The following is a 21,827-nucleotide window of genomic DNA, read 5'->3' as shown; positions in this document are numbered from 1 at the left end:
TCTGACGTGGCCAGGCTGGTGGCCCACACCTGGCACCTCCCTTCAAAGACTGGGTAGACTTCTGAGAAGTGCATGCTCACCCTCCTCCTCCTCCTCCCCTCTTCCCTCTGGCCTTTCCTGCCTGTAAATTTCAGGAAACTGAAACTTAAACTGGGAGCTGCTCCTCCTCCTCCCTCTTTGGGAAGTAAACTTGGCCCATGTCACTTCCCTCTCCATCATTTCCTCTCACTAGTCATAGGAATCAGGAAATTGGCTGTCCTAGCCTTCGTTTTCCCTGTGATCCTTGGAACTCTAGCTCCTTCTGCCCACCCTTCTCCTGGGAGGAATCACACCGGACTACCCACTGCCCCAGGTTGCAGTCTTGAAAGGATGTTGCCCTGCAGACCAGAGCAGAGGGCGGCTTAAGGATGACCTCTTGAACTTTGGACACCTCCCCCATCACAAAGAGGGAGCTAAGTCAAGATAAGGAGGAACCCAGAGCTTGTTAGATGTCCCTGTCACTGCCTGGTGCCGTTCTGGTTCCTACGTCCTAAGAGTCTAACTCAGGGTCCTCCCTACTGCTTTTGGTACTAATTCTTAGACCTGCTAGGATCACGGGCCAGCGTCTCTAGGAAAATTACCTAGATCTGTCATGAACACCATAGTGAATACCAGTCGGCAGCCCAAGCTTCCTGCATCAGACTTGACTCCCACATTTCTCTATTGCCTTTTGATAGTTCTGTAACAAGGCACCCTTCTGCCCTGGGTCTCAGAGGCCCAATAGTTGCTTCCTGACAAGCTTTCCTCAGAGCTCATGTTTTCTTAGTATGAGCCTGGGCAGATCCACCTGGCATGAGACTACCTCCTTCCTACGACACCTTCAGGGTAAAGGTCATGGGAGCCCTGGTCTTGGGAATCATGGTACTGACAAAGCCACTGCCTTCGCAGACATCAGAAATCCACCTGAGCCCTGTGATGTTCCCATGCTGGACCTCCACCGGGTAGTATTCCTAGGACACTGGGATCACCATAGCCAGGAACTGTATGGATCATATTCTACTTCGGTAGCACTCACCAGCCCAGAGACTTGGGGAAATCTGAGAAATAGCCTCCTTAGGCACCCAGATATGGTGATATATTGTTTGTAATCTAAGAAATAAAACTTGTCTGAAGATCTGAGGACAGGGCCAGGCGCAGAGGTCAGGCACCGGTGGCACACACCTTTAATCCTAGCACTTGGGAGGCAGAGATCCGTCTGTATTTCCGTGAGTTCAATGCCACACTGGGCTACACGAGAGTAATCCAGCCTAAAAGAGAAACAGAGCCAGGCAGTGGTGGCACACACCTTTAATACCAGTACTTGGGAACCACACACTTTTAATCCCAGCAATAGGAAGGTTGAGACAGGAAGTGATATGGCTGGGTAGGAAAGGAATATACAGCAGGAGGAAAAAGGAACTCACTCTTTCAGGCTGAGTTGGTGAGGTAAGAGGTGGTGGCTGTGGCTTGCTTGGCTTCTCTGATCTTTCAGCTTTCACCCTGATATTTGGCTCCAGGTTTTTTATTAGAAGACCATTTAGGATTTGTGCAACATGCAGACCAAAGAAAAGTTGCTTCAAGGTCTGTCTCCAAGAGTCCCTTGTCCCTTAACACCCACAGCAGTGAACCCCATGAAGCCAGGTGGAGTGGCAACTGCCTTTGTAACCCTAGTACCTAGAATTTAAGGGAGATCCTCCTTCAGAAACAAAACAAGTCATAGTGTTGGGTGTGGTGGTACACACCTTTAACCTCCGCAGTCAGGAGGCAGAGGCGGGATTACTGCAAGCTTGAGGGCAGCTAGTCTAACATATCGGGGACCCTGTCTTAAAATACCAGGGAGGAAAAAAAGAGTGGTGTGTGTGAGCACACCAAACCAAACCAGGAGGAAAACAAAATCATCAAAGCCATATATATATCTCGCTTGCCTGGCCACACTTCTGTGGCTTGGACCACAGTGTGGTTTGTGAAGGACAGGTGGCATACAGCAGGCCTCGGAAGTCCCTGGTATAGATAGATGAATAATGTGTGACCAGCCTGCTGGGTCTACCTTTATGGTCAGCTGTACCTCTCAGCTGACTTACACAGCCTGAGACAGCACATTCTCAGGCTCTGGCTCTCTCTGTCTCTCTCTTTTCTCCTTCCCCTCACCTCCTTTCTCTCAGACCCATCTCACTAAATGGGACTGGATCCCTGGAATTCGCTATGTACACCAGCCTGGCCTCACCGGTAGCTGTTCCTGCCTCGCTGTATCACCACACCAGGCTGGCCTTTCAGGATCTCTTCTGCAGAGCTGTGGGCTTGCAGGATCCCCAGGTCCCTCCAGATTGAAAGAGAAAGCAGACATTTCAAGGAGGAAGAGGGGTAAGGACATCCAGGACAGCGTGGAAATGGGTGGGAACAGTTTATTTGAGGCACTAGAATAACAGCAGGAAGCCAGTGTGGGCAGAGAGGGGGCAGGGACTCAATTGGATGCATCGGTGGGAGCCTTCACTGGGAGGAGGGGCAGTCCTCCATGGGCAGCCTCCTGAATCGAGCACAACATGGACACAGTCATGCCAGGGGAAGGAGTTTGGGTGGAGACAGAGGCCTTCCCACTCTAGAATCTTCCAGGTCCCCTTTGGCCATCCCAGATTCCAAGTGGCTTCATTCACACACAGACACACTGAGCACACAGGTGTACATTCATTTGGTTAGACATCCTTGTGAGTGTGACCACAAGACTGAGGCCTGACCTGGATACTCTGAGACTCCAAGGAAGATTTTTCACCCCTTTCCTGGTTCCCCAAGGGTGGTCACGGGATTGGCTCTGGACACAAGGGTAGCTAGTCCCATTTCAACAGAGCAGTTGTGGTGTTAGATTTGGTGCTTAGCCCTGATGCTGAGAGTGTAGAGGGGGACTAGACATACCCAGGAGGAGCTGAAGGCTCCTAGAGTCCCCTGGGGACCTAAAAGGGGCTGTGCTTTTCTTCCTGAGCTGGGGGGATTATGGGGAAACACATGGGGACGGTCAGGGAGCCAGCTGCGGAAGAGCCAGCAAGCTGAGCAGGAGTCCAAGGCCCAGCAGTGGGATACTGGCGCGAAGTCCGAGGCCAGCTGTGCTGATATTGCAGAAGGAGTGTTGGCAGCAGTAACTATTTACAGATGCCACACCTAAGTTGACATTGATGTTCTCACGAGGGCAGATTTCGGAGCAGCCCTTATTCAGGGTGTAGCCAAGGTTGACATTCCCTGTATGGAAAGTGAGATTGAGGGTAGGTACCAGGAGATGGGGGAAAGCCCTGTGGATCCCTGGTCCAGGCCAGGGAGATGGCTAGTTACTCACCAAAGCCAGCCGAAGCAGATACTGTGACGCAGTAATTCTCTGTGCTCGAGCATGTAGTTGGCCACAGGCATTTCAAATTGCTCTTCTGATCGGTGCAGGAGAAGCAGATCAGGGAATGGGCTGCAAAAGGGACATGCTATAGGGACACCTGCTTGCTCCCTGGGGAAGCCTTCTAGGGAAGGGTATCATTCCAGTGGGGGGGGGGGTGCCCTTGATACCCAACCCTTTGCCGACAATGAGCAACTACAGCATGCTCGGCCCTGGGTCAGAGACAAACCAAGATGACAAGTGATAGAAGACTTTGATCCTAGTGTCTCCTTAAACACAAGGTGACAACGGTGTGGCTGGGCCGGCACTGAGGCAGGGGAGTGACATCGCTTTGCCAGGGAGTGAGAGGCAGGAAGGCCAGAAATTCACAGGAGCGCTGGCTCAGGGGCAATAAGAAGGGACGTCAGGAGGAAGGCCAGGATGCATCTGGGGTTTCAGCACTCCATACCTTGTTCCACACCCAAAAGGGCCGCCAGCAGTACAGGCAGGAAGACCCTCATGCTGGAAGAGGCAGATATCTGCTGAGGGCTCACAAGCCACAGAAGTCTGCTGTGAGAGAGGCAGTTGGTTAAGGGACCCACAAGCCAGGATCCTGGCTTAGACACTCCACACCTCCCCAGTGAGCCACGTGATCCCTTGGTAGATAGTTCCAACATTCCAGGCTCCAGGTAGGGCAGGAAAGCAGTATGAACACCCTGCTGCCCTGAGGCTAGCCATTGAGACAACTTGACTTAAGGCTCAATTCCTTATCTCGTGGCTGTCTGGCCCCTGCACCATCAGAAGAACAATTTGTACAGCCTTAAAGCCAGCCATGCGCTACAGCCACGCTTACGTAAGCCATACATTATCTGACAGCCCCTCTTCCTTTTGAAACCTGTAGGAGCCAGAATTTTCCTTTGCCCCACAGGCTACTAATCAAATCTTTACCTCAGTACACCTGGCCCCCTCTTGCTGCTATTGTGGCCAATTTTTTTTTTTTTTTTTTTTTTTTTTTTTTTTTTTTTTTTTTCGAGACACGGTTTCTCTGTGTAGCTTTGCACCTTTCCTGGATCTCGCTATGTAGACCTGGCCTCAAACTCACAGAGATCCACCTGCCTCTGCCTCCTGAGTGCTGGGATTAAAGGCGTGTGCCACCACCGCCCAGCTGTGTGGCCAATTATTAAAAGAGCTTTTATCTGACATCCCTTTTGGCACCTGCAGAATCTTAACTCAAATTCATCTAATGGCACCTTCCAGTTAACACCCCTTCCCAAACTTGGGGGCACCCAAGGCCAACCAAGTAAGGGGAACCAAGGACTCTCAGAATGCCACAGAAGGGGTGGGGCTTAGGGAGTGGACCTGAGATTAGAGCAGTGGTCTGTTCAGTGAACGAACATGAACCCTAAATCTTCCCTGGGCCCTGGGAAGAAACAAATGCAGGCCACCCTGGAGAGGGCTGAGGGCTTCTGGGCTTCATCATCCCCTCCTCTACTAGGAGGGGGCTCAGGACTAGTTTCCAGAAGACAACTCCATTCCTCCACCTGTGTCTGGGAAGGGCAACAAGGGGTTATGCATAGCAGTCAGCACACCGGACAGCCAGGTGGGCCATGGGGCTTTTCTTGGCCCCTGGGAAGGAGTCTGTGGCACAGGGTAGAGAAAGTTAGCAAAAGGACCAGCTTGCAGGGTTTCAATGTCCTATTTTTGAGTACCTCTGGCCTCCTGGGGAGGGAGTACACTAATGCCATCTGTTGAGTGGGAGAGGTACATTCCAGAGACTGAAAGGAATAGGGGGTGGTTTACAGATTTGGGCGGTCCTCTTAGACAAAGAAAGGGGGTGCAGTGGGAGATGAAGTTGTGGTGTCTTCCAGGAGACACCCTGGCCCTAGGCCTCTCTTGTCCTGAGCCTTGCTAACATTTTATAGTGGGTAGCAAAAACTCCAGATGGTCAAGTTCAGTGCCAAGCCCAGCTGGGCCTGTTCTTGATTCCAGGCAGCACATACAGGGAGAAAGGATCTCCTGTCTTTTCTATACACAGTGAGGCTGTGAAACGAAGGAGCCCTGAGCTGTCTGTCTGCTAGGAAACTCTGGCATGCACAGCCACAAAAAGGTTGAGGAGACAACCCTTCGTCCACCGGAGGACACACAGCACGACCAGAAGGGCTGAGGGAAGTTACCGGGCCAGTGGTTGGAAACCAGTTCAGTGCGATGAGCCTGTGATGTGTCTGTCCACAGCTACCGTCTGCAGGCTACTGGGCAGGGCCTCTCTGCGGCCCAGGAAGTCCTCCTCAAACCCACAGGGATCACCTGTGAAAGCCAGATGTCTAGTGCCAGGCGACCGGCAGAGGAAGAAGCCTTTTTAGATCAACGGAACTAGCCAGGGACTAGACACAACCTCGGGAACCTCAGCACCGGCATGCAAAATCCTGGACAAAGACAAAGAGCTCCCGCTCCTCACTCTGGTGAGGGTCCTGCCTCTCGCAACCAATCCACCTTGTCAGAGGGCCCGGCAACTCCCGCTCTAGTTTACAAGGGTGTATCCCTGGAGATCCCAAGCAGACAAATCAGCAGTCATGGAATTGAGAAAGGGGCACCGAGGGAGGGCTTAAGAGGGGCCTTTGCCCTTTTCAGCTCCAGTTCTCCAGAAACATTCAGGAAGGATTGGGGGATGGGAGGAATGGAGCACACTGCAGCGGGGCTCACGGCTCCAACCACTCTGCACACACGCTCCGAGTGCCTAGACCCCAGACGCTGCGGCCAAGGCCACCAGCTCTCTCCCAGCGCATCCGCGCCGTGGCTCTGTGAGGCCGGGAGCTGTGGCCCTGTGGGGCCGGGCCCCGCGGACTTACCTCTGGGGCGAAGCGGTGCCACGAAAAGCTCCAGAAACCTCAGGTCCTGGAGATGGCCAGGCTGGAGATTCCCAGGCAGGCGGACCAGGGCGCCGATGGCGGGGGCGGACGGTGGGCGGGGCGTTCCACCGGCTGTGGGCGGGTCTCTGGTGGGTGGGAAGGACAACCCGGGATACCTGACTCCGTCCTGCGGCTGCGCCCTGGCATAGCAGTACAGCCACTCTTCTGAGGTTTAGATCCAGGTGCCGAGCCAGGCACCCATGTCCCAAAGTGCCCCATGCCGCATAATGTAGCGTGTGAGTGCTGGCGTGGCTTTCCAGCTGGCCTGCGGTGCAGCCTGTCCACCTTTTCTTGCAGGACAGACCCGGGAAGGGTGGAAGGGTCAGGTCTTCGCGGCAATTACTGATACTAGGACCTGGGCTCAGGCTCTGCTTGCTTCTGGAAAGAGTGAGGACAGACTGCATCCCGAAGCCCTGGGCGCTCATGGGAATCTCTGCTGCCGCAGGGGCTGAGAAGTGCTGGACCGAGGATGCAGCATCTCCGGCCTGCTGGTTGTGGGGTCCCTCCGGGCTGAGCCTGTCTAGGCCATCTCTGTCTTGGGGTGAGACAGGACAGGGCTTCGGGGAAGGAGGCCATTGCGACAGTGGTTTGGACAGATCTGGTTCTCCTTCCCCTTCCTCGGGGTACCGGGCTGCCTCTTACACTCCACTAGGTGGCTATGGAACAAAGGCTCAACCTGTCAACCTGTCTTGGCTCTCATCTAAAGTGCTAGAGCTCCAGTTTTTAGAAGGAAATCCCCAACCCTGTTTTTACCTAAGCATCTTCCAATATTCTATTCCTAGTGCTCAGGAAGTGCCTTCACACCCAACAAATATTAATGACCACTTGCTGAGTGTGGGCCCTTGTTCCAGGACCTTGGGGGCCATGTCCTGCTTCTGGATGATACTTCTGGGGGAGACCAGGGCACCAAGAGTGGGCTTAGGCAGCAGGTCCCTTTGCCTGGCAGGGTAGTTTGTCTCTTTCCCTTCCCTCCTCTTACCTTCCTCCTGCAGAGTCCTCCCCAGGGGATTGTGGGCTGCTGAGTTGCAGCCACCTGCTTTTCTGAGAGTCACACTTCTATTTTGATCACACATGTGGAAATAAGGGTTTTGCACCTGATCTTCCTCACAGTCTGAGGAGTTGACAGTGGTAACAATGGCTCGCCCTAGGAATGGGGGCAGGGCAGAGGAGGGGTGGGAGGAGAGAGAAAAAGCTGTGAAGCTGGATGGTAGATTGGCCAGGGTGGGGCTGTGGCCAAGATGCCCTGCAACAGGAAGCCAGCTGTTGCGGGGTGGGGGTAGGGGCCAGGAGCATATTCAGTGTGTCTTCAAAGTTCTCCTTAGTGATGGCCCCTCCCAGATGATCCAGTGCATCAAAGGGAGGAGGGGGCACACCTGCTCCTGGTGCTCATTTCTCAGGAGCTGAAGGTGAGACTCAGTGTGTGTCCTTAGATGTCCAGGCTGCAGCATGGTGACATTTGGTGATTGGGGAGTCCACAGTTTGGGGTGATGTCCTAGCTGTCCTCAGGACAGAAGACAATGGTCAGGCTGTTGCTCAGAGTTTGAGTCCTTGGCCTTTTGTCCCCTTGTTGGTCTCACCTGGGGGCAGGACAGGTCTGAGGAGCCAAGGATGGAAGTGTCTTCCTCATGGTTAGAACATCTTTCTTCATACTTCTTCTTAGGCTGCTCCAGTAATCTGAACCTCTGCCAGAATGTCACTATTGAAGGATTGAGAGCAGAGGACTTCATCTCATGTCCAGTACTACTTGTAGCTCAGGGAAGGGTCTCAATGAGTGTTTAAGGAGTCAGGGTTCATCAGGACAGGCCCCTCCTTTGGACCTGGGAGACAAGTTGCATTATGAGGGCCCTTTATGATTATGGATGTCCTAAGGTCTCTGCCAAGGCTCAGCCATTAGGCCTAAACTCCTTTGAAGCACTGTATAGAAGATCCTGGCTGTGCAGTGAGCTGGGGCTTGCCAATGCTGTGGTCCACAGGGTTGACCTCTGGATGGCTTCCTTAATGCTCTACAGTTGAGGAGAGACTGAGTGCTTGAGAATAGCTTATAGGAGTTATGTCCCCAAGGAGGGCAATGATCTCAGAAATAATGCCAGGAGTTTCTACATCAGGCTGAACTTCTTTTGGTCTGTCCTTGAATCCCTTACTCCGGTCAGTCCACTGGTAACACCACGTGAATGGGCCAGGTGGTGTCTGGCCTTTCACAGATCGGGGATCCCATTCCACCTGTGGCTCAGCTCTTCCTGTCCACTCATTCACCCCAAGACAGTCCAGCATCACATGGGAGAGGCTTTCTGCTGTCGCCCTGCGGCTTCTGTAACACCCAGATCATGGATTTTACAGTTGTAGCCAGTATCTTCTGTTTGACCTTGTCTCATGTGTCCTCAGTCCAGACTGCACAGACATTGTGACTAGGACATTCAGATTCCTAATGCAGCTTGAACAGCTTCCCCCTGCAGACATACCATCCCCTACTGTTTTCTCTTCCTGAATAGAAGGCTCCCATAACCACCCTCCAGATGTTGTTGGGAAGCAGTCCCGAATCCATCCACCATGGTGGTGTCTGTCTCCTTGGGCCTGAAGCATCTACCCTTTTAGAACAACAACAACAACAACAACAACAACAACAACAACAAAATGAAAAACAAACAAACAGGAGCTGATGTAGCCCAGAGTGGTCTTGAACTCACTGAGTAGCTGAGGATGAACTTCTAATCCTCCGCCTCTACTTCTGAGTACAAATTACTGGTGTGTGCTACCTTACTAGGTTTATGAGTGCTGGGGATCAAACCTAGGGCTTCGAGCATGCTAAGCAAATGGCTGTGCTAACCGAGCCACGTCTCCAGTCTCTATTATGTTAATCCCTCAACATGGGCTGACAGTGACCATCCATGGTGTGACTTAGGCTTATGCCAGTGGCATTGTCATGGGCGGGAGTTTTGTGGCCACCAAGATGGTCTAGCCATGATTTCTGTGATGGTGAGGTTTGCTTATCTTGAATTTTCTGTCCTCTCTCTGGGTAGAGAAACACCCACTTCAGCAGTCCCTGGGGACTTGCAGGGACAGGGGCAGTATGTCTTCAAGCTCAAGTGGACAGGATGATCCGTCTTAGAATAGGGATGTTTTTCTACTTTGGAGTAGTGGGCTCTCACCCTCTATCATGCACTGCAGCAGTCAGCAGTCCTTTCTGTCTAGGCAGCTCCCATTAGGGTGTGGTAGCTTGAATAAGAATGCCAGGTGCTGGTGGGAGCCAGAGGCAAGCAGATCTCTGTGAGTTCAAGGCCAGCCTGGTCTACAGAGTGAGTTCCAGGACAGCCAACCAGGACGGTTACACAAAGAAACCCTGTCCAAAAAAGAAAAAAAAGCCCCCCCCCCCATAGGCTTATATATTTGAATGCTTAGTTATCAGGGAGTAGTACTACTTGAGAAGGATTAGGGGGTGTGACCTTATTGAAGGAAGTGTATCATTGGGAGTGGGGCTGGGCTTTGAGGTGTCAAAAGCCCAAGCCAGGCCCAGTGTCACTCTCTTCCTGCTGCCTGTGGATCTGGATGCAGAACTCTCAGCTACCTCTGCCTGTGTGCCGCCATGCTTCCTGCCATGATAATGGACTAAACCTCTGAAAACTGTGAGCCAGCCCCAATTAAATGCTTTTCTTTAGAAGAGTTGCTGTAGTCATGGTGTCTCTTCACAGCAGGAGAACATTGACTAAGACAGGGTATAACCAATATTACTTCTTCCTCTCAAGTCCCTTGACTTTCCTGGAGAGAATGTAATCTCATGAGGATGGCTGAAAGTTGGCCATCCACCCACCTACAGATCATAACAGGCTCTGGTCCTAGCCCTGAGTTGTTGTTTGACTCAGCCTTAGTCAGCCCTGATCCTGCTTTGTTAGTTTGGTCCACGCTGCCTCGCTGAGTTTGCATTCAGCCCAGGTGTCAGGGACCGGCCCTTGACTAGCCCTGGCCAACTGTCGGGGTCCAGCCCCAACCTGTTCAAAGGGTTCTTGGAGGGAGGAGGGAGGAATCGAGAAATAATAGGAAGAAATGTAGACATAGATGAAGAAAAAGATAGAGAGACACAGGATAGCTTCAGAAGGGCCCTGGGTCAATACCCAGTTGCCTCGAGTTTATTCATGACGGGCTTTTTATACATCAGCAAGGGGAGGGGCAAAAGACCTCCCTTTCAAGGTCGAGGTATAAAGTACCAATAAGTGTAGACCCTTCAAAACACCTGGTAACCACGCCTTGGGCCAAATCATCCTATTATGCAGCCCTGCTGGGTAAAGCAAGCTCAGACTTTCTGACCTTGAGTAAGGCCTTACTAGGGTGCCTCTGTGGGCCCCCACACCCAGGGCAGGGCTGGTGGGATCAGAAAGTCCCTAGGTCCCTTCCATAGCCGGAGGATGCTGGATTGACTCCCTGCCCCTAGAGTGTTGCGGAACCCTTGTCTGCGGTCTGCTAAGCTTGCTTCTGGGGTTTTCCTGGGCAAGACTGCCTTCCTCCTCTTGCTGGCTGAGCCACGTCACTGCACAGACCTCTTGCAGGCAGGCCCCTGTCCTGAGGAAGACCCAGGTGAAAGAGAGGGCTAGGACCATTCCCCATGCAGAGCAGAGCTTTATCCCAGAGGTTGGTGGCTTCCCCTCCTGCAGCTCTCCTGAATCTTCTCTCACGGGCAGCTGAGTGGGTGCTGCTAGCCTGGAGTAGCCCCCTGTCTCTCAGTCCCTCATCTGTTGTGTCTCCCCACACTGGATCCCTCCCTCTTTGGCACCCCTTGGCAGCAGGTAAGTACCATCTGGAGCTGTTCTGGCCGTGTTTTATCTGACTTAAATCCCCCAGTCTTAAGATGCTCAGTTGTTCTCAAAGTGAATGAATGAATGAACAAATGAGACACTCCATGTTTTGATGGCAGCACAGAGAGAAAGTCTATCTTCTGCACAGATGTCCTGTCCATCCAGTCCCAGCTGAGGTCTCAGGTGTGCAGGCTAAATATACTGTAGTGGACCTCTGCAAATAGGGAAGATTTTTGTCTTTGGTAGGTGCCCAGGAATGGGAACCCCATAACTGGGGGAGTCTGGGATTTGGGGAAGTAAGCTCAGCAGAACAAAATGCATAGGTGTGGTAACCTCAAGGGAGTGGGTGGAAACCTTCAGTGCCCCAAGTCTATCCGTAGAGGATACTGGCTTGGAATTGGTAGCACATATGGGGCTGGACATTCCCAGTCTTTGAGCATGCTTAGTGGGTATCAGCTTAGTGAGTAGATGGCTAGACATTAGCTGGCATGGAGGACACTGGGGCTGGTCTCTCCCTCATGACCAGTAGCTTGAAGAGTAGAGGACCTGAGTAATTTTCCCAGCTGTGGGAGGACAAGTGAACTCATAGGCAAGTCTTATCACCTGAGTTTCCTAAAAGACTGTTAATGAATACCATATAACAAGACTTTACAGTCATCAGATCATTGTACAGAACCCAGAATTGTCCAACCAAAAGGCTAAGAATATTATCAGTCAGTATCTGAGGCCTATAGCAGAGATTTCCCCCATTTGCTATGACCCCGTCTACCTCATGTTTCCACTAGTATATTTGAAAAGTGTTTTGTGACTTTGTTTATTGGTCACTATAAAATAAAAAGCTCATCAAACTGTTGCCACATTGGAACATGGAATTTGGAGTAACCTAAATCTGTGTTCCTGGACCATGCTCATTTATATTGGCTTCAGAATAAACTATCTTCGCTTACAAAAAAGAACCCCTCTTGAGTGAAAGAGATCATGAGCCGAAAAGGTTAAGAAGTCTGGTGAGGGCCTGGAGATTTAGCTTGGTTGGCGGAGTACTTGCCTAGCAAGCGCAAAGTCATTCTTCCCCAGCTCCACAGAACAGGAGCAGGTGGTGCACGCCTGTAATCCAAACATTTGGGAGGCAGAAACAGGAGGCCAGGAGTTTAAGGTCATCCTCAGTGTCAAGGTCAAACTCGGATAGAAGAGACCCTGTCTTTAAAAAGGGGGGGGGGTTGCTATTAAGAGACTGTCTTCTCAGCTTGCAAGAAGACACTACACCAGAATGTAGGGACACCCTGTTTTGGAATAGCAGTACTTATCTGCTCTTAATAGGATGTTGTCGGAGCTTTCTGTTCACTCTGTAGCTTTATTGTCCTGGCTTTGCTTTCATTGTGTCCTGTTTGAGTGGTTTTTGTTGTTGTTCTGCTTTATTTTCTTCTTTTTTTGTCTAAGACAGGATGTATCCACTGCTTTCCGGTTGCAAAGATAAAACACCAGGACCCCAAAGCAAATGTATGGAAGAGTTTAGCTGGGGTCAGGGTTCCTAGAGGGATAAGAGTCCATCATGGCGGGGAAGGCTCGGCAGCAGGAACAGGCAGCCGAGAGAGTACATCTTCCCGTGCATGAGTGAAGCCAAGAGGGTGAGCTGGAGGGGGAGGGAAGCTAAGAACTCTCACAGCTTGTCCCTAGTGATGTACTTCTTCAAGCGAGGCTCTTCTTCCCACAGGTTCCATAACCTCCCCAAACAGCGCCATCAACCCAAATATTCAAGTACAAGAGCCTATGAGGGACATTTCTCTTTCAAACCACCACACGGAATCTCGTTCTCAATAGTCCAGCCTGGCTTCGCACTGTTGGCAGTTCTCCTGCCTCAACCTACTGGCATTACAGACTTGAGCCACCACCATACCAGCCGCTGCTGTGAACAATGTAAGCTTTTGCTATGCTTAATAAATTCTTAATTTTTTTTTTTTTTGTCAAGAATTAGCTGGAATGTGTAGAGGCCCCTGATGACTTTTCTCTGGGCTTGGTTTAACCATGATCATCATGAAGTTGAGTGGCTATGGTGACCTGCAGGAGGCTGTAGCGGTTGACATAGTAACAAAATAGCTCTGGACAGCAGATAGCTAGGCCACAGTAGTTATTAGGCTATTCCTATTTCTTGGAAAAGGGAGGGAGGGTCACTGGACGTTCCTAGGACCCTCCCTTGAGATTCCTATTAGCAGTTTCTCCTGCTGAATGAAGGTGCATGGAATCCTAGGAATGCTTGAAGATTTAGTCTTGGTGATGTTAGTTTCTTATTAACAAAGCTGATTTTTTTTTTTTTTCCAGCTGACCGGAAGCTACAGATTTGTCACTTAAATATATCACCTGAATGGTCCCGCTAGAGTCTCTGCTCTTCAGCTTCACCATCCAGACCTCATTGTCTGCCCTGCGGTCAACTCTCCTGTCTTCTACACTCCCATCAAGCTTTGAGCACTCACTGGCTTTTTCAGCCCGAAGTTCTAGATACTTCCATAATCCACCCCAAGGCAACACTATCGGGTCTGTCTCAACAAGATCACACCCAACTTCAGTTCGAGTTTGCCTTGTGCTGCTCTGAAAACAAATCAAAACCATTGGCCAAAACCAATTGGAGGGGAGGAAAGGGATTATACTTGGCTTACACCTCCACACCGTAGTCCATCATGAAGGGAAGTCAGGGCAGGAACCCAGGGCAGAAATGGAGACAAATACTACTGGGAAGTGCTGCTTGCTTACTTGCTTCCCATGACTCAGTCTGTTTTCTTACACAACCAGGTACACTTGCCCAGAGGTAGCACCACACACAATGGGCTAGGCCCTCCCACATCCATCATTAACTGAGAAAATGCCCTGCAGACTTGCCTCCTGTTAAACCTGAGAATCGTAAGAACAGACTAAATCCACAGTTGTCCAATTAAAGCAAACTATATAAACCTGAGTGAGAATCATGAGGAGAAAAGACCAAATCCACAATTGTCCAATTAAAGCAAGCAGTATTTTGGGGTGCGCCTGAGACTGGCCAGCTGGTTGTCTCACCATAAATTTGGATTTGAGAGAGCAGCTCTTTTGAGGTCTTTTTTTTTTTTTTTTTTTTGAGATAGGGTTTCTCTGTGTAGTTTTGGATCCTGTCCTGAAATGCTCTGTAGAGGCCCACTTGCCTCTGCCTCCCAAGTGCTGGGATTAAAAGTGTGCACCACCACCACCCGGCATCCTGAGGTTCTTTTTACGGGAGAGAGTTCACAGGGGCGAGAGAGTCGGCTGTTATATGTTGTTAGTAAAATACAATGATGAAAGGAACAAGGGTCAGGATAGATACATCATGTGAATGGGGTCACATGGTTTGCAGTTCGCAGTGGGTCTAAGAAATGGGAACTTATTCCGCAAGCTACATTGCTCCTGTTTTGGTCTCAAACTACGGGCCAATCTGATGGAGGCATTTTCTCAGTGGAGGTTCCCTCCTCCTAGCTTTTGTCAAGTTGGAAAAACAACAACAAAACCACTAACTAGCACATTCTTGAAATCCAAAAGACACACAAATTGAGATCTATATGATACGGACCCATTATTGTTATTATTATTATATTATTACTTTAGGACAAGGTATGGAGCCCTGGCTGGCCTGGAACTCGTTATGTAGACCAGGCTGGTCTCAGGCTCACAGAGATCTGCCTGCCTCTGCCTCCTAAGTGCTGACAGCCCTGGCTAAAGGCATGATTAATACACTTTCCAAAGTGTGGGAGAGTCCTAGAGATTGGATATGTCTTGGTTATAATTCTAAAGTTGAAGTATTTGTGCAATGTGGTGATTCCCCTGAAGGCTTTAGGGCAGGCAGGGGAAAACCAATCAGGTCAAGGGAAGAATGAAACCTGGCTCGGCCTGATTTTATTGTGACCGGCGCTGGACCAGGACTTCTAGAGTATGGCCCAGATCATTTTACATTAGCCATATTTAAGCACAGCACAAGTTTGGGAGAAGTATTCAGATGACAATTAACTCAGCCCTGTGAGTACAAGAAAGCTTAAGACATGCTTACATTGACATTCTTTGCAAAGTACATGTGGCTTCGCCCATAAGGTGGGTTCTTGCTGACTCAGAAACAGTGCTCAGGCTAAGGGTCTGGGGAGAATGACTGAGGTCAACATGCCTGGCCCTAAGATAACAGAAGTCATTTAGGCTGCTGTGAAGTACAAGTGACATCTCTCACAAGGATGAGTTTTGTGGCCTGGAAGTAATGGTCAAGGTTTTAAGGGGAAAGGGTCTGGGATAAGTAAAGCATAACTTTTGGAAGATACAGACTGAGCCTGGCTCATCAGACAGCAAAGGATCACTGGGTTGCAAACTACATCCATTCTCAGCATTCCGTCTGGAGAGGCAACCTATGTGTTCAACTTTCTTGGCTTCATCAGTACTTACCTGTCTGCATAAGACCCTTTTTGCCCTTTACAGTGTTACAGATGGACTGGTCACAGGATCTTTACCTGTGACTGTACTGAGTCCTTTGCTGTCTATAGTTTTGACTCTTCCTGTAAGTCAGTTCTGGCAAAATGAAACTTCTTTTATAACCTGATTTGACATTGTTTGGTTAAAAATTAGAGTCACTTTAGAAAACAGTATTTTTGCATTTCAAAGTTGTTAGGTTGGGTGTGTTTTGTTCCTGTTGGTCTTGTTCTGTACCCCCTCCACTCCCTCCCCTGCCCCCACCAACACACACACACACACACACACACACACACACACACACACACACACATGGGAGCACTGGTCCTGTGCCCTGAGATGATACCTATTGTCTGTGAAGCTGGTGGAACTGAACAACGTTCATCTTCCGATTCTTCCCACAGGGGGTTCCTGGGAAGAAAATAAAATGGGAAAAACAGCAAAGGAGGAAATACCAAGGAAGGTAAGTAAAAGCCAGGTGTGAGATAGCCAGTCTGACCAGATAAATGAAGGACAGGACTCCCTAATGATGGTCTCTGCTTGCTCTTGTAGGTGGCAGTGGGGAGGAAGGTACAGTTACCTGCAGTATTTTCTGCTGCAGCCCAAGGGCCTGGATGCACTGACACTTACTGTTATTTACTAAATGGCACCATGTTATTCTTTAAGTGGCACTGTTTACCGTGTGAGAAAAGCCATGAGGTACAACAGAGCCCACTGTAAGAGTGTATTAAGGGAAGAGACCAGAAGGGATGTGTTTAGGCCTAAGGGAAGGATCGTGCAGGAAAAAGGGGTGGAGGGATAAGTGGAATGGGCTTTTAGGTTCTGCCCGCACATGTGCATCTGGGTTTACTAGCTATGCCAAATATGCACATAGATCATGTGATCATGCAGCGCACGGATTACGTAGGACACAAGGCCCTGGGATGACTAAGCATCTTGCCTGGCTACTAGACAGCCCATGTACGGTCATGTAGCTGCGGGAGTGGCTAATTCTAACATTCTGGACTCTTTGCTCTTTATAAAAAATGGTGGGTGAATGGGAATGGGGGCACTGTGTCTCTTGAGATTGCTTCCAGCTGACTCAGTAGGAGTTGGCTAACTTTTGGGAGCAGGGGAGGGGGCTTTGGGGGTATCTGGACGTCCTGAGGTAGTGGATCTGTCCATCGCTTTCTGCTGCTTTGGACTGTGTGACTGTTTGGGTCTGACAAGGTGCTGATGAGGCAAAAGAAGGAGTTTAGAAAAACGTTTTACCTTGTGGGATGGTCCCTGAGGGGTCCCAGGGTAAGGGAGGGGTTCCCGGGACCAGGAAAGTTTGAATTATACTTCTCTGAAGTGGATCTGACCTGTCCAGGTGGATTCAAGCTGGCTCTGGAGCTCAGAAGAATTTTTAAACATATTAAGAAGCAGCCACAGGGAATTTAAAATCTTGAGCTGGTAGCCGTGATATTATGTTTAGTACTCTGCTATCAGAATTCTATTGGTTAGTGTTAGCAAGAGAGAGAGAGAAATCTGGAGCATGCTTTTTTTTTTTTCCTGAGTAGGTCAGAAATGATAGGCTTAAATCTTCTAAGGCTCTGGAGTGAGAGAGGGTACTGAGCTTGGGTAATGGAACTGGTAGGGTCCTGCAACTGGATAATAATAGGGGTGCCAAACAATAGAAGGTTCTAGGTGTCCCAGACTTTGGGGTCCGCCTGAGAGGCTACCAAGGGAAATGAAATGTTAGTGCTGGTAGGCTGGGTGACTAGGAGGAGGAGAAGAGGAGCTACTGATGAGTCTGGGTTAAGTCAAATGGGGGGAACGAATGAAATAAAAGCTCCTACCTTAGCTAGAAAATCTCTTCCCATTGGGGCACAGGGCAGGTTGGCACAACTAAAAATGTGTGGATAAGAGGGATACCCCTGAAAATACAACTAAGTGGTGGGGTCTGGTGAGGTAGATAAGGCTGTGCTCCTGCTCTGAAAATAGGGAGACAAGAAGGAGAGGTGGGACCCCAAAACTCCCTCAGGATTGAATAAACGGCTCTGGTGTCCAAAAGGAAGGACATGGATCACCCTGATACTGGGATGGCTACCCTGGGTTCTCTGTAAGAGATGGCACCTTCAAAATGTCCATTGCCAAGCTTAGGAGATCGCCTGGAGGGTGGTCTTGGTTTGATGTCTCCATGCCACGAGGTACATGGGGCATGTACCAACTGACCAGTGTCTCTCTTGGTGGCACTTTGGACAAGGCTAAGATGGTGGCCCACATGAGGCAGGGCAAGCACGAGCCCAGTGGCCTTCTCTACCACACTTAAAACAGGGACCTGGAGGCCTTTGGACTGCCAGTCAGATAGTGTGTACCAGCATTTGGCAGTTATGTTTATGGGCTTTCTCATCTCTTCCATGGTACACCTTAAATGCCATTGCTAAGATTGCTACCTGTGGGGTCAGAGGCCCTCTCTCTAGACGCTTAAGTTTAGCCCTGATGTTGGGGAAACTGCAAGACAAAGTGGCAAATAAGGAGCTTACCTCATGAATATTCATGAAACTTCTTCTTGCTCCTCACCTTGAACAGTCTACTCCGATCTCTTTGGAGTATTCAGTTCAGCTTTCCTAAATAAACCACTTCTTTGCTAAATAAACTTAATTAAATTATTATCTCTTGACTGCATTCATTCCTTCAAGAAGGTAAGAAACAGCCGGGCAGTGGTGGTGCACATCTTTAATCCCTGCACTCTGGAGGCGAGTTCAAAGTGATCCCAGTCTATGGGGTGAGTTCCAGGACAGCCAGGGCTAAACAGAGAAACTCTGTCTTGAAAAACAAAACAAAACAAAAAAGAAGACCAAAGGACCCCTATAGCATCTGCCTCAAAAGGACCATGTGACTACCTTTGAGTAGAGGCCCATGTTTAAAAGCTCCTGTGGGCACTGTTAACTAGCTCCTGTGCAAACATCTGGGCAAACCTCAGAATTCTCACTTCTCATGTCAAGCTCAGAACTGCTCCTCCCGAGGGACAGCCAGGTGAAATGCCACATGGCACCAAAGTGATGCTTGTCTTCAGCCTTCCACAGGTGAGAACCCCTATGGCCCCTGGAGCTCTTCAATTAACTCCCACTCTTGATATTCTCTTAGAGTCTTTTTTTTTTTTTTTAATTCTAGACTTGCTGTGTAGTCAGACTGGTCTTGAATTTGTGGTGATTCTCTAACTCTGCCTCCCAACTTCTGTGATTACAGGCATTTGCCACTATGTCTGGCTTTGCAGTATTAAAGGCCTTTATGATGGACTTTCCAGAAATTGTCTGAAATACTCCCTTGATTCAGACAATCTTTCTGTCTTTCCTTTCTTTCTTTCTTTCCTTTTTTTTTTTTGATACTAAGACTTGAACCTAGGGCTCTGTACATGTTAGACAAGCCTTATGCCAGGTTTCTGTGTGTGATTTTATTAAACTACAAACACTGATGTCACTTCCCCAGGCTAATTCAGGTTTCCTCAGTGATTGCTTGTCTCCTTGACTTTCCTATCCTATGGGAGACAAGTCTGTTTGTTGTGGTTGTCTGTAATCCTGGGAATAGAAGCCCAGATCATGCCCATTCCAGACCAGCGCCCTGTCACTGAGCTGTGTGCCTAGCACACACGGAGTCCTGACACTTGGGAAGATTCAAATTTGACACAGCCTCCAGCAAATGACTCATCATTTAATGCAATTACAAAAAAAAGGGAAGACTCCAGGTTTGAGGCTGGTAAGGCTGTCATTTGAACACTCAAAAGAAACTCCACGTCCAAACCCCATGAGCAAGACAGCCCAGAGGCAAGGGGAACAGCATGACTGGGTCTAACCTGCTGGGTTCTGAATCGCTGTTGCAGTACCCTCCTTCAGAGGCACTTTGTTCCCTCTGCTCTTGCAGAGGAGACCCAAGGATTCCACTTTGACTTTTTTATCCAAATTTCACAAAACCAATTAGTCTCCACTGGCAAAAACATTCATGGTGGGCTTATTAGAATTAACCAAATGCTAGTACCGAAAGATACCGCACCTGATAGAGGTACTAGAGGTTTCTGCATGCAAAGATACCCAGGGCTGGAAAGATGGCTCAGTGGTTAAGAGTGCTTACTGCTCTTGCAGAGGAACTGGGTGTAGTCAGAAGGTTTCTCCAGTCCTGCCAAGCTCTTGCAGTCCCATGGCCCACTTATAAAATAATCACTCAGAAGCTTATATCAATTATAACTGCTTGGCTATTAGCTCAGGCTTATTACTGACTAGCTTTTACACTTAAATTAACCCATAGTTCTTATCTATATTTAGCCACATGGCTTGGTACCTTTTCTCAATTGCTTCCTCTGCATCTGGCTGGTAACTCCTGACTCCCTTCTTCTTTCCAGCATTCCTTTAGTCTGCTTGCCCCACTTATAGTTCCTTCTTGGCTACTGGCCAATCAGCACTTTATTGAACCAGTGTACATAAAGCATTATCCCATAGCACCTGGGTTTGGTTCCCAGCACCAGCATGGCTCATGAATGCCTACATATAGTTTCAGGAGATCTAAGGCCCTCTATTAGTCTCTAAGGGTTCCTGCAAGCATGTGGTACAGATAAACTCACGCAGGCTCACACATATGCATAAATTTAGAAATTAATTTAGAAATAACTTTCTTTAGAAAATAATTTGCTCTTGAGCTGTGCATGGTAGCTCATGCTATAATCCCAGCGTTTGGGAGGGTGAGGCAAGAGGAACATTAGAAGCTTGAGGCTAGTCTTGGTTACAGAGTAAGATGCTGTCTCAAATATTTCCATTGAGGATGGGCTCCCCACGATCTGATCAGTTGGTCTCTGCATTGTGTCCGGTTGTGGTTTTCTGTGGTAGTTTCCATGCATTGCCAAGAGAAGCTTCTTTGATGGGAAAGGTAGCTGCACTTATAAAGATAAGATTTAGAATATAGTTAGGAATTGTTCTGGTCTAGTTGAGTGGGAGTAGTATAGCCTGTTCCAAGATCCATGACCTCACTAGCCCCAGGAAGTTGACTAGAGTTCCAGTACCAGGAATGTTTCCCCCCTGTTGTGTGGGCCATAAGTCCAATCAGACATCTGTTGGTTACCACCAACATGGGAGGGCCACTTGTTGTACCTTTACAATAGCTTGCCATCCTGGTCATTGTTGTGTTTCATGGGTGTACAACTGGGTAGGATTATTCTTTGCTTCTCTCCTTTGGCAGCTCCTGCATCTAAGGCTCAGGGAACATTGCAGAAGAGGAGGCAGAAAGATTATAATAGCCAGAATACCAGGAAATATGCTGTGAAATAGTCTCCCCTAGAAATCATTGCATAAACATGACCAGAACAATGGTAATAGCAATAGCTATGCTAATATGGAAGGAGGAAAATCTCACTGTGTCTCACCCCAAATAATGATTGCCAAGAGAGGAAGAATTAGCCTCTGATAGACATGAGCCCCCTAATTGTTACCCAATATGAAGTGGCCAGCCTTGAAACCATATGCATACAAACAACAAAAACAAACACAGCAGATAGTATTTATATATCTGCACATATATGCACACACCCACATATACACATGTAATTATAACAAAAGAAAATGAGGCTTTCAATTTAAGGGCATCAGGGGACATGGAAGAAGAGTCAGAGTGAAGGGAGGGGCCGGAGGGAGGAAGAAAAAAAAGGGAAGAAAAAAATGATATATTTTAATTTAAAATGCATAAAATCATTTTTTATAAAAATAAGATATTAAGACAATGTCATTTCATGAACAGGAAAAACATGTGAAACAAAAATTATTATAAGAATGGACCCCCCAAAAAGTAAACAAATAAAGGAGATGCTTGTGTGGTGGGAGTGATGGCACTTGTAATTCCAGAACTGAGGAAGTTGAGGCAGGAGAATTCCTGGGAATTCCAGGTCAACCTTGTTGTAGAATATTATTTTAAGGTGTGTTACTTTTGTTGATGTTGCATTTGTTTAACTCTGTGAAGCTGTGTTACTGTGCCTAAGTAAAACACCTGATGATCTAATAAAGAACTGAACAGCCAATGGCAAGGCAGGAGAAAGGATAGATGGGGCTGGTCGGCAGATAGAATATATAGAAGGAGAAATCTGGGAGGAGAGAGAAGAGCCAAAGAATGAGGAGGGCTCTAGGGATCATTCACCCAACTATACAAGCCATGGAGTAAGAGTAAGATTTAAAGAAGAGAATGGAAAAGCCCAGAGGCAAAGGGTAGATGGGATAATTTAAGTTAAGGAAAGCTGGCTAGAATTAAGCCAAGCTAAGGCCAGTTACTTATAATTAAGAATAAGACTCAATGTGTAATTTATTTGGAAGCTGGGTGGCAGGC

General features: G+C 48.7%; 1 protein-coding gene across 5 annotated transcripts; it reads right to left on the bottom strand.

Moving 5' to 3' along the window:
* Positions 1–2,402: 2,402 nt before the first annotated feature.
* On the bottom strand, positions 2,403–6,928 carry Ly6e (lymphocyte antigen 6 family member E). Of its 5 annotated transcripts, none has more exons than XM_036209036.1 (5): positions 6,214–6,275; positions 5,542–5,671; positions 3,837–3,937; positions 3,341–3,460; positions 2,403–3,246 (listed from the first exon to the last, which is right to left on the bottom strand). In XM_036209036.1, exons 3-5 carry the CDS (start codon positions 3,886–3,888, stop codon positions 3,026–3,028), a joined length of 393 nt encoding a protein of 130 aa, XP_036064929.1. In that variant the 5' UTR covers positions 3,889–3,937; positions 5,542–5,671; positions 6,214–6,275; the 3' UTR covers positions 2,403–3,025. The 5 variants fall into 5 exon arrangements, with proteins under 5 accessions (XP_036064929.1, XP_036064930.1, XP_036064926.1 ...); XM_036209037.1 differs by having other exon boundaries at positions 3,837–3,934; XM_036209033.1 differs by lacking the exon at positions 5,542–5,671 and having other exon boundaries at positions 6,214–6,627.
* Between the last annotated feature and the right edge of the window lie 14,899 nt (positions 6,929–21,827).

Source organism: Onychomys torridus, chromosome 16 (genome assembly GCF_903995425.1).
Source record: "Onychomys torridus chromosome 16, mOncTor1.1, whole genome shotgun sequence".
Classification (NCBI taxonomy): Eukaryota; Metazoa; Chordata; class Mammalia; order Rodentia; family Cricetidae; genus Onychomys; species Onychomys torridus.
Note: the sequence above shows the minus strand (reverse complement) of the source record. Positions and strands in the feature narration are given on the sequence as shown.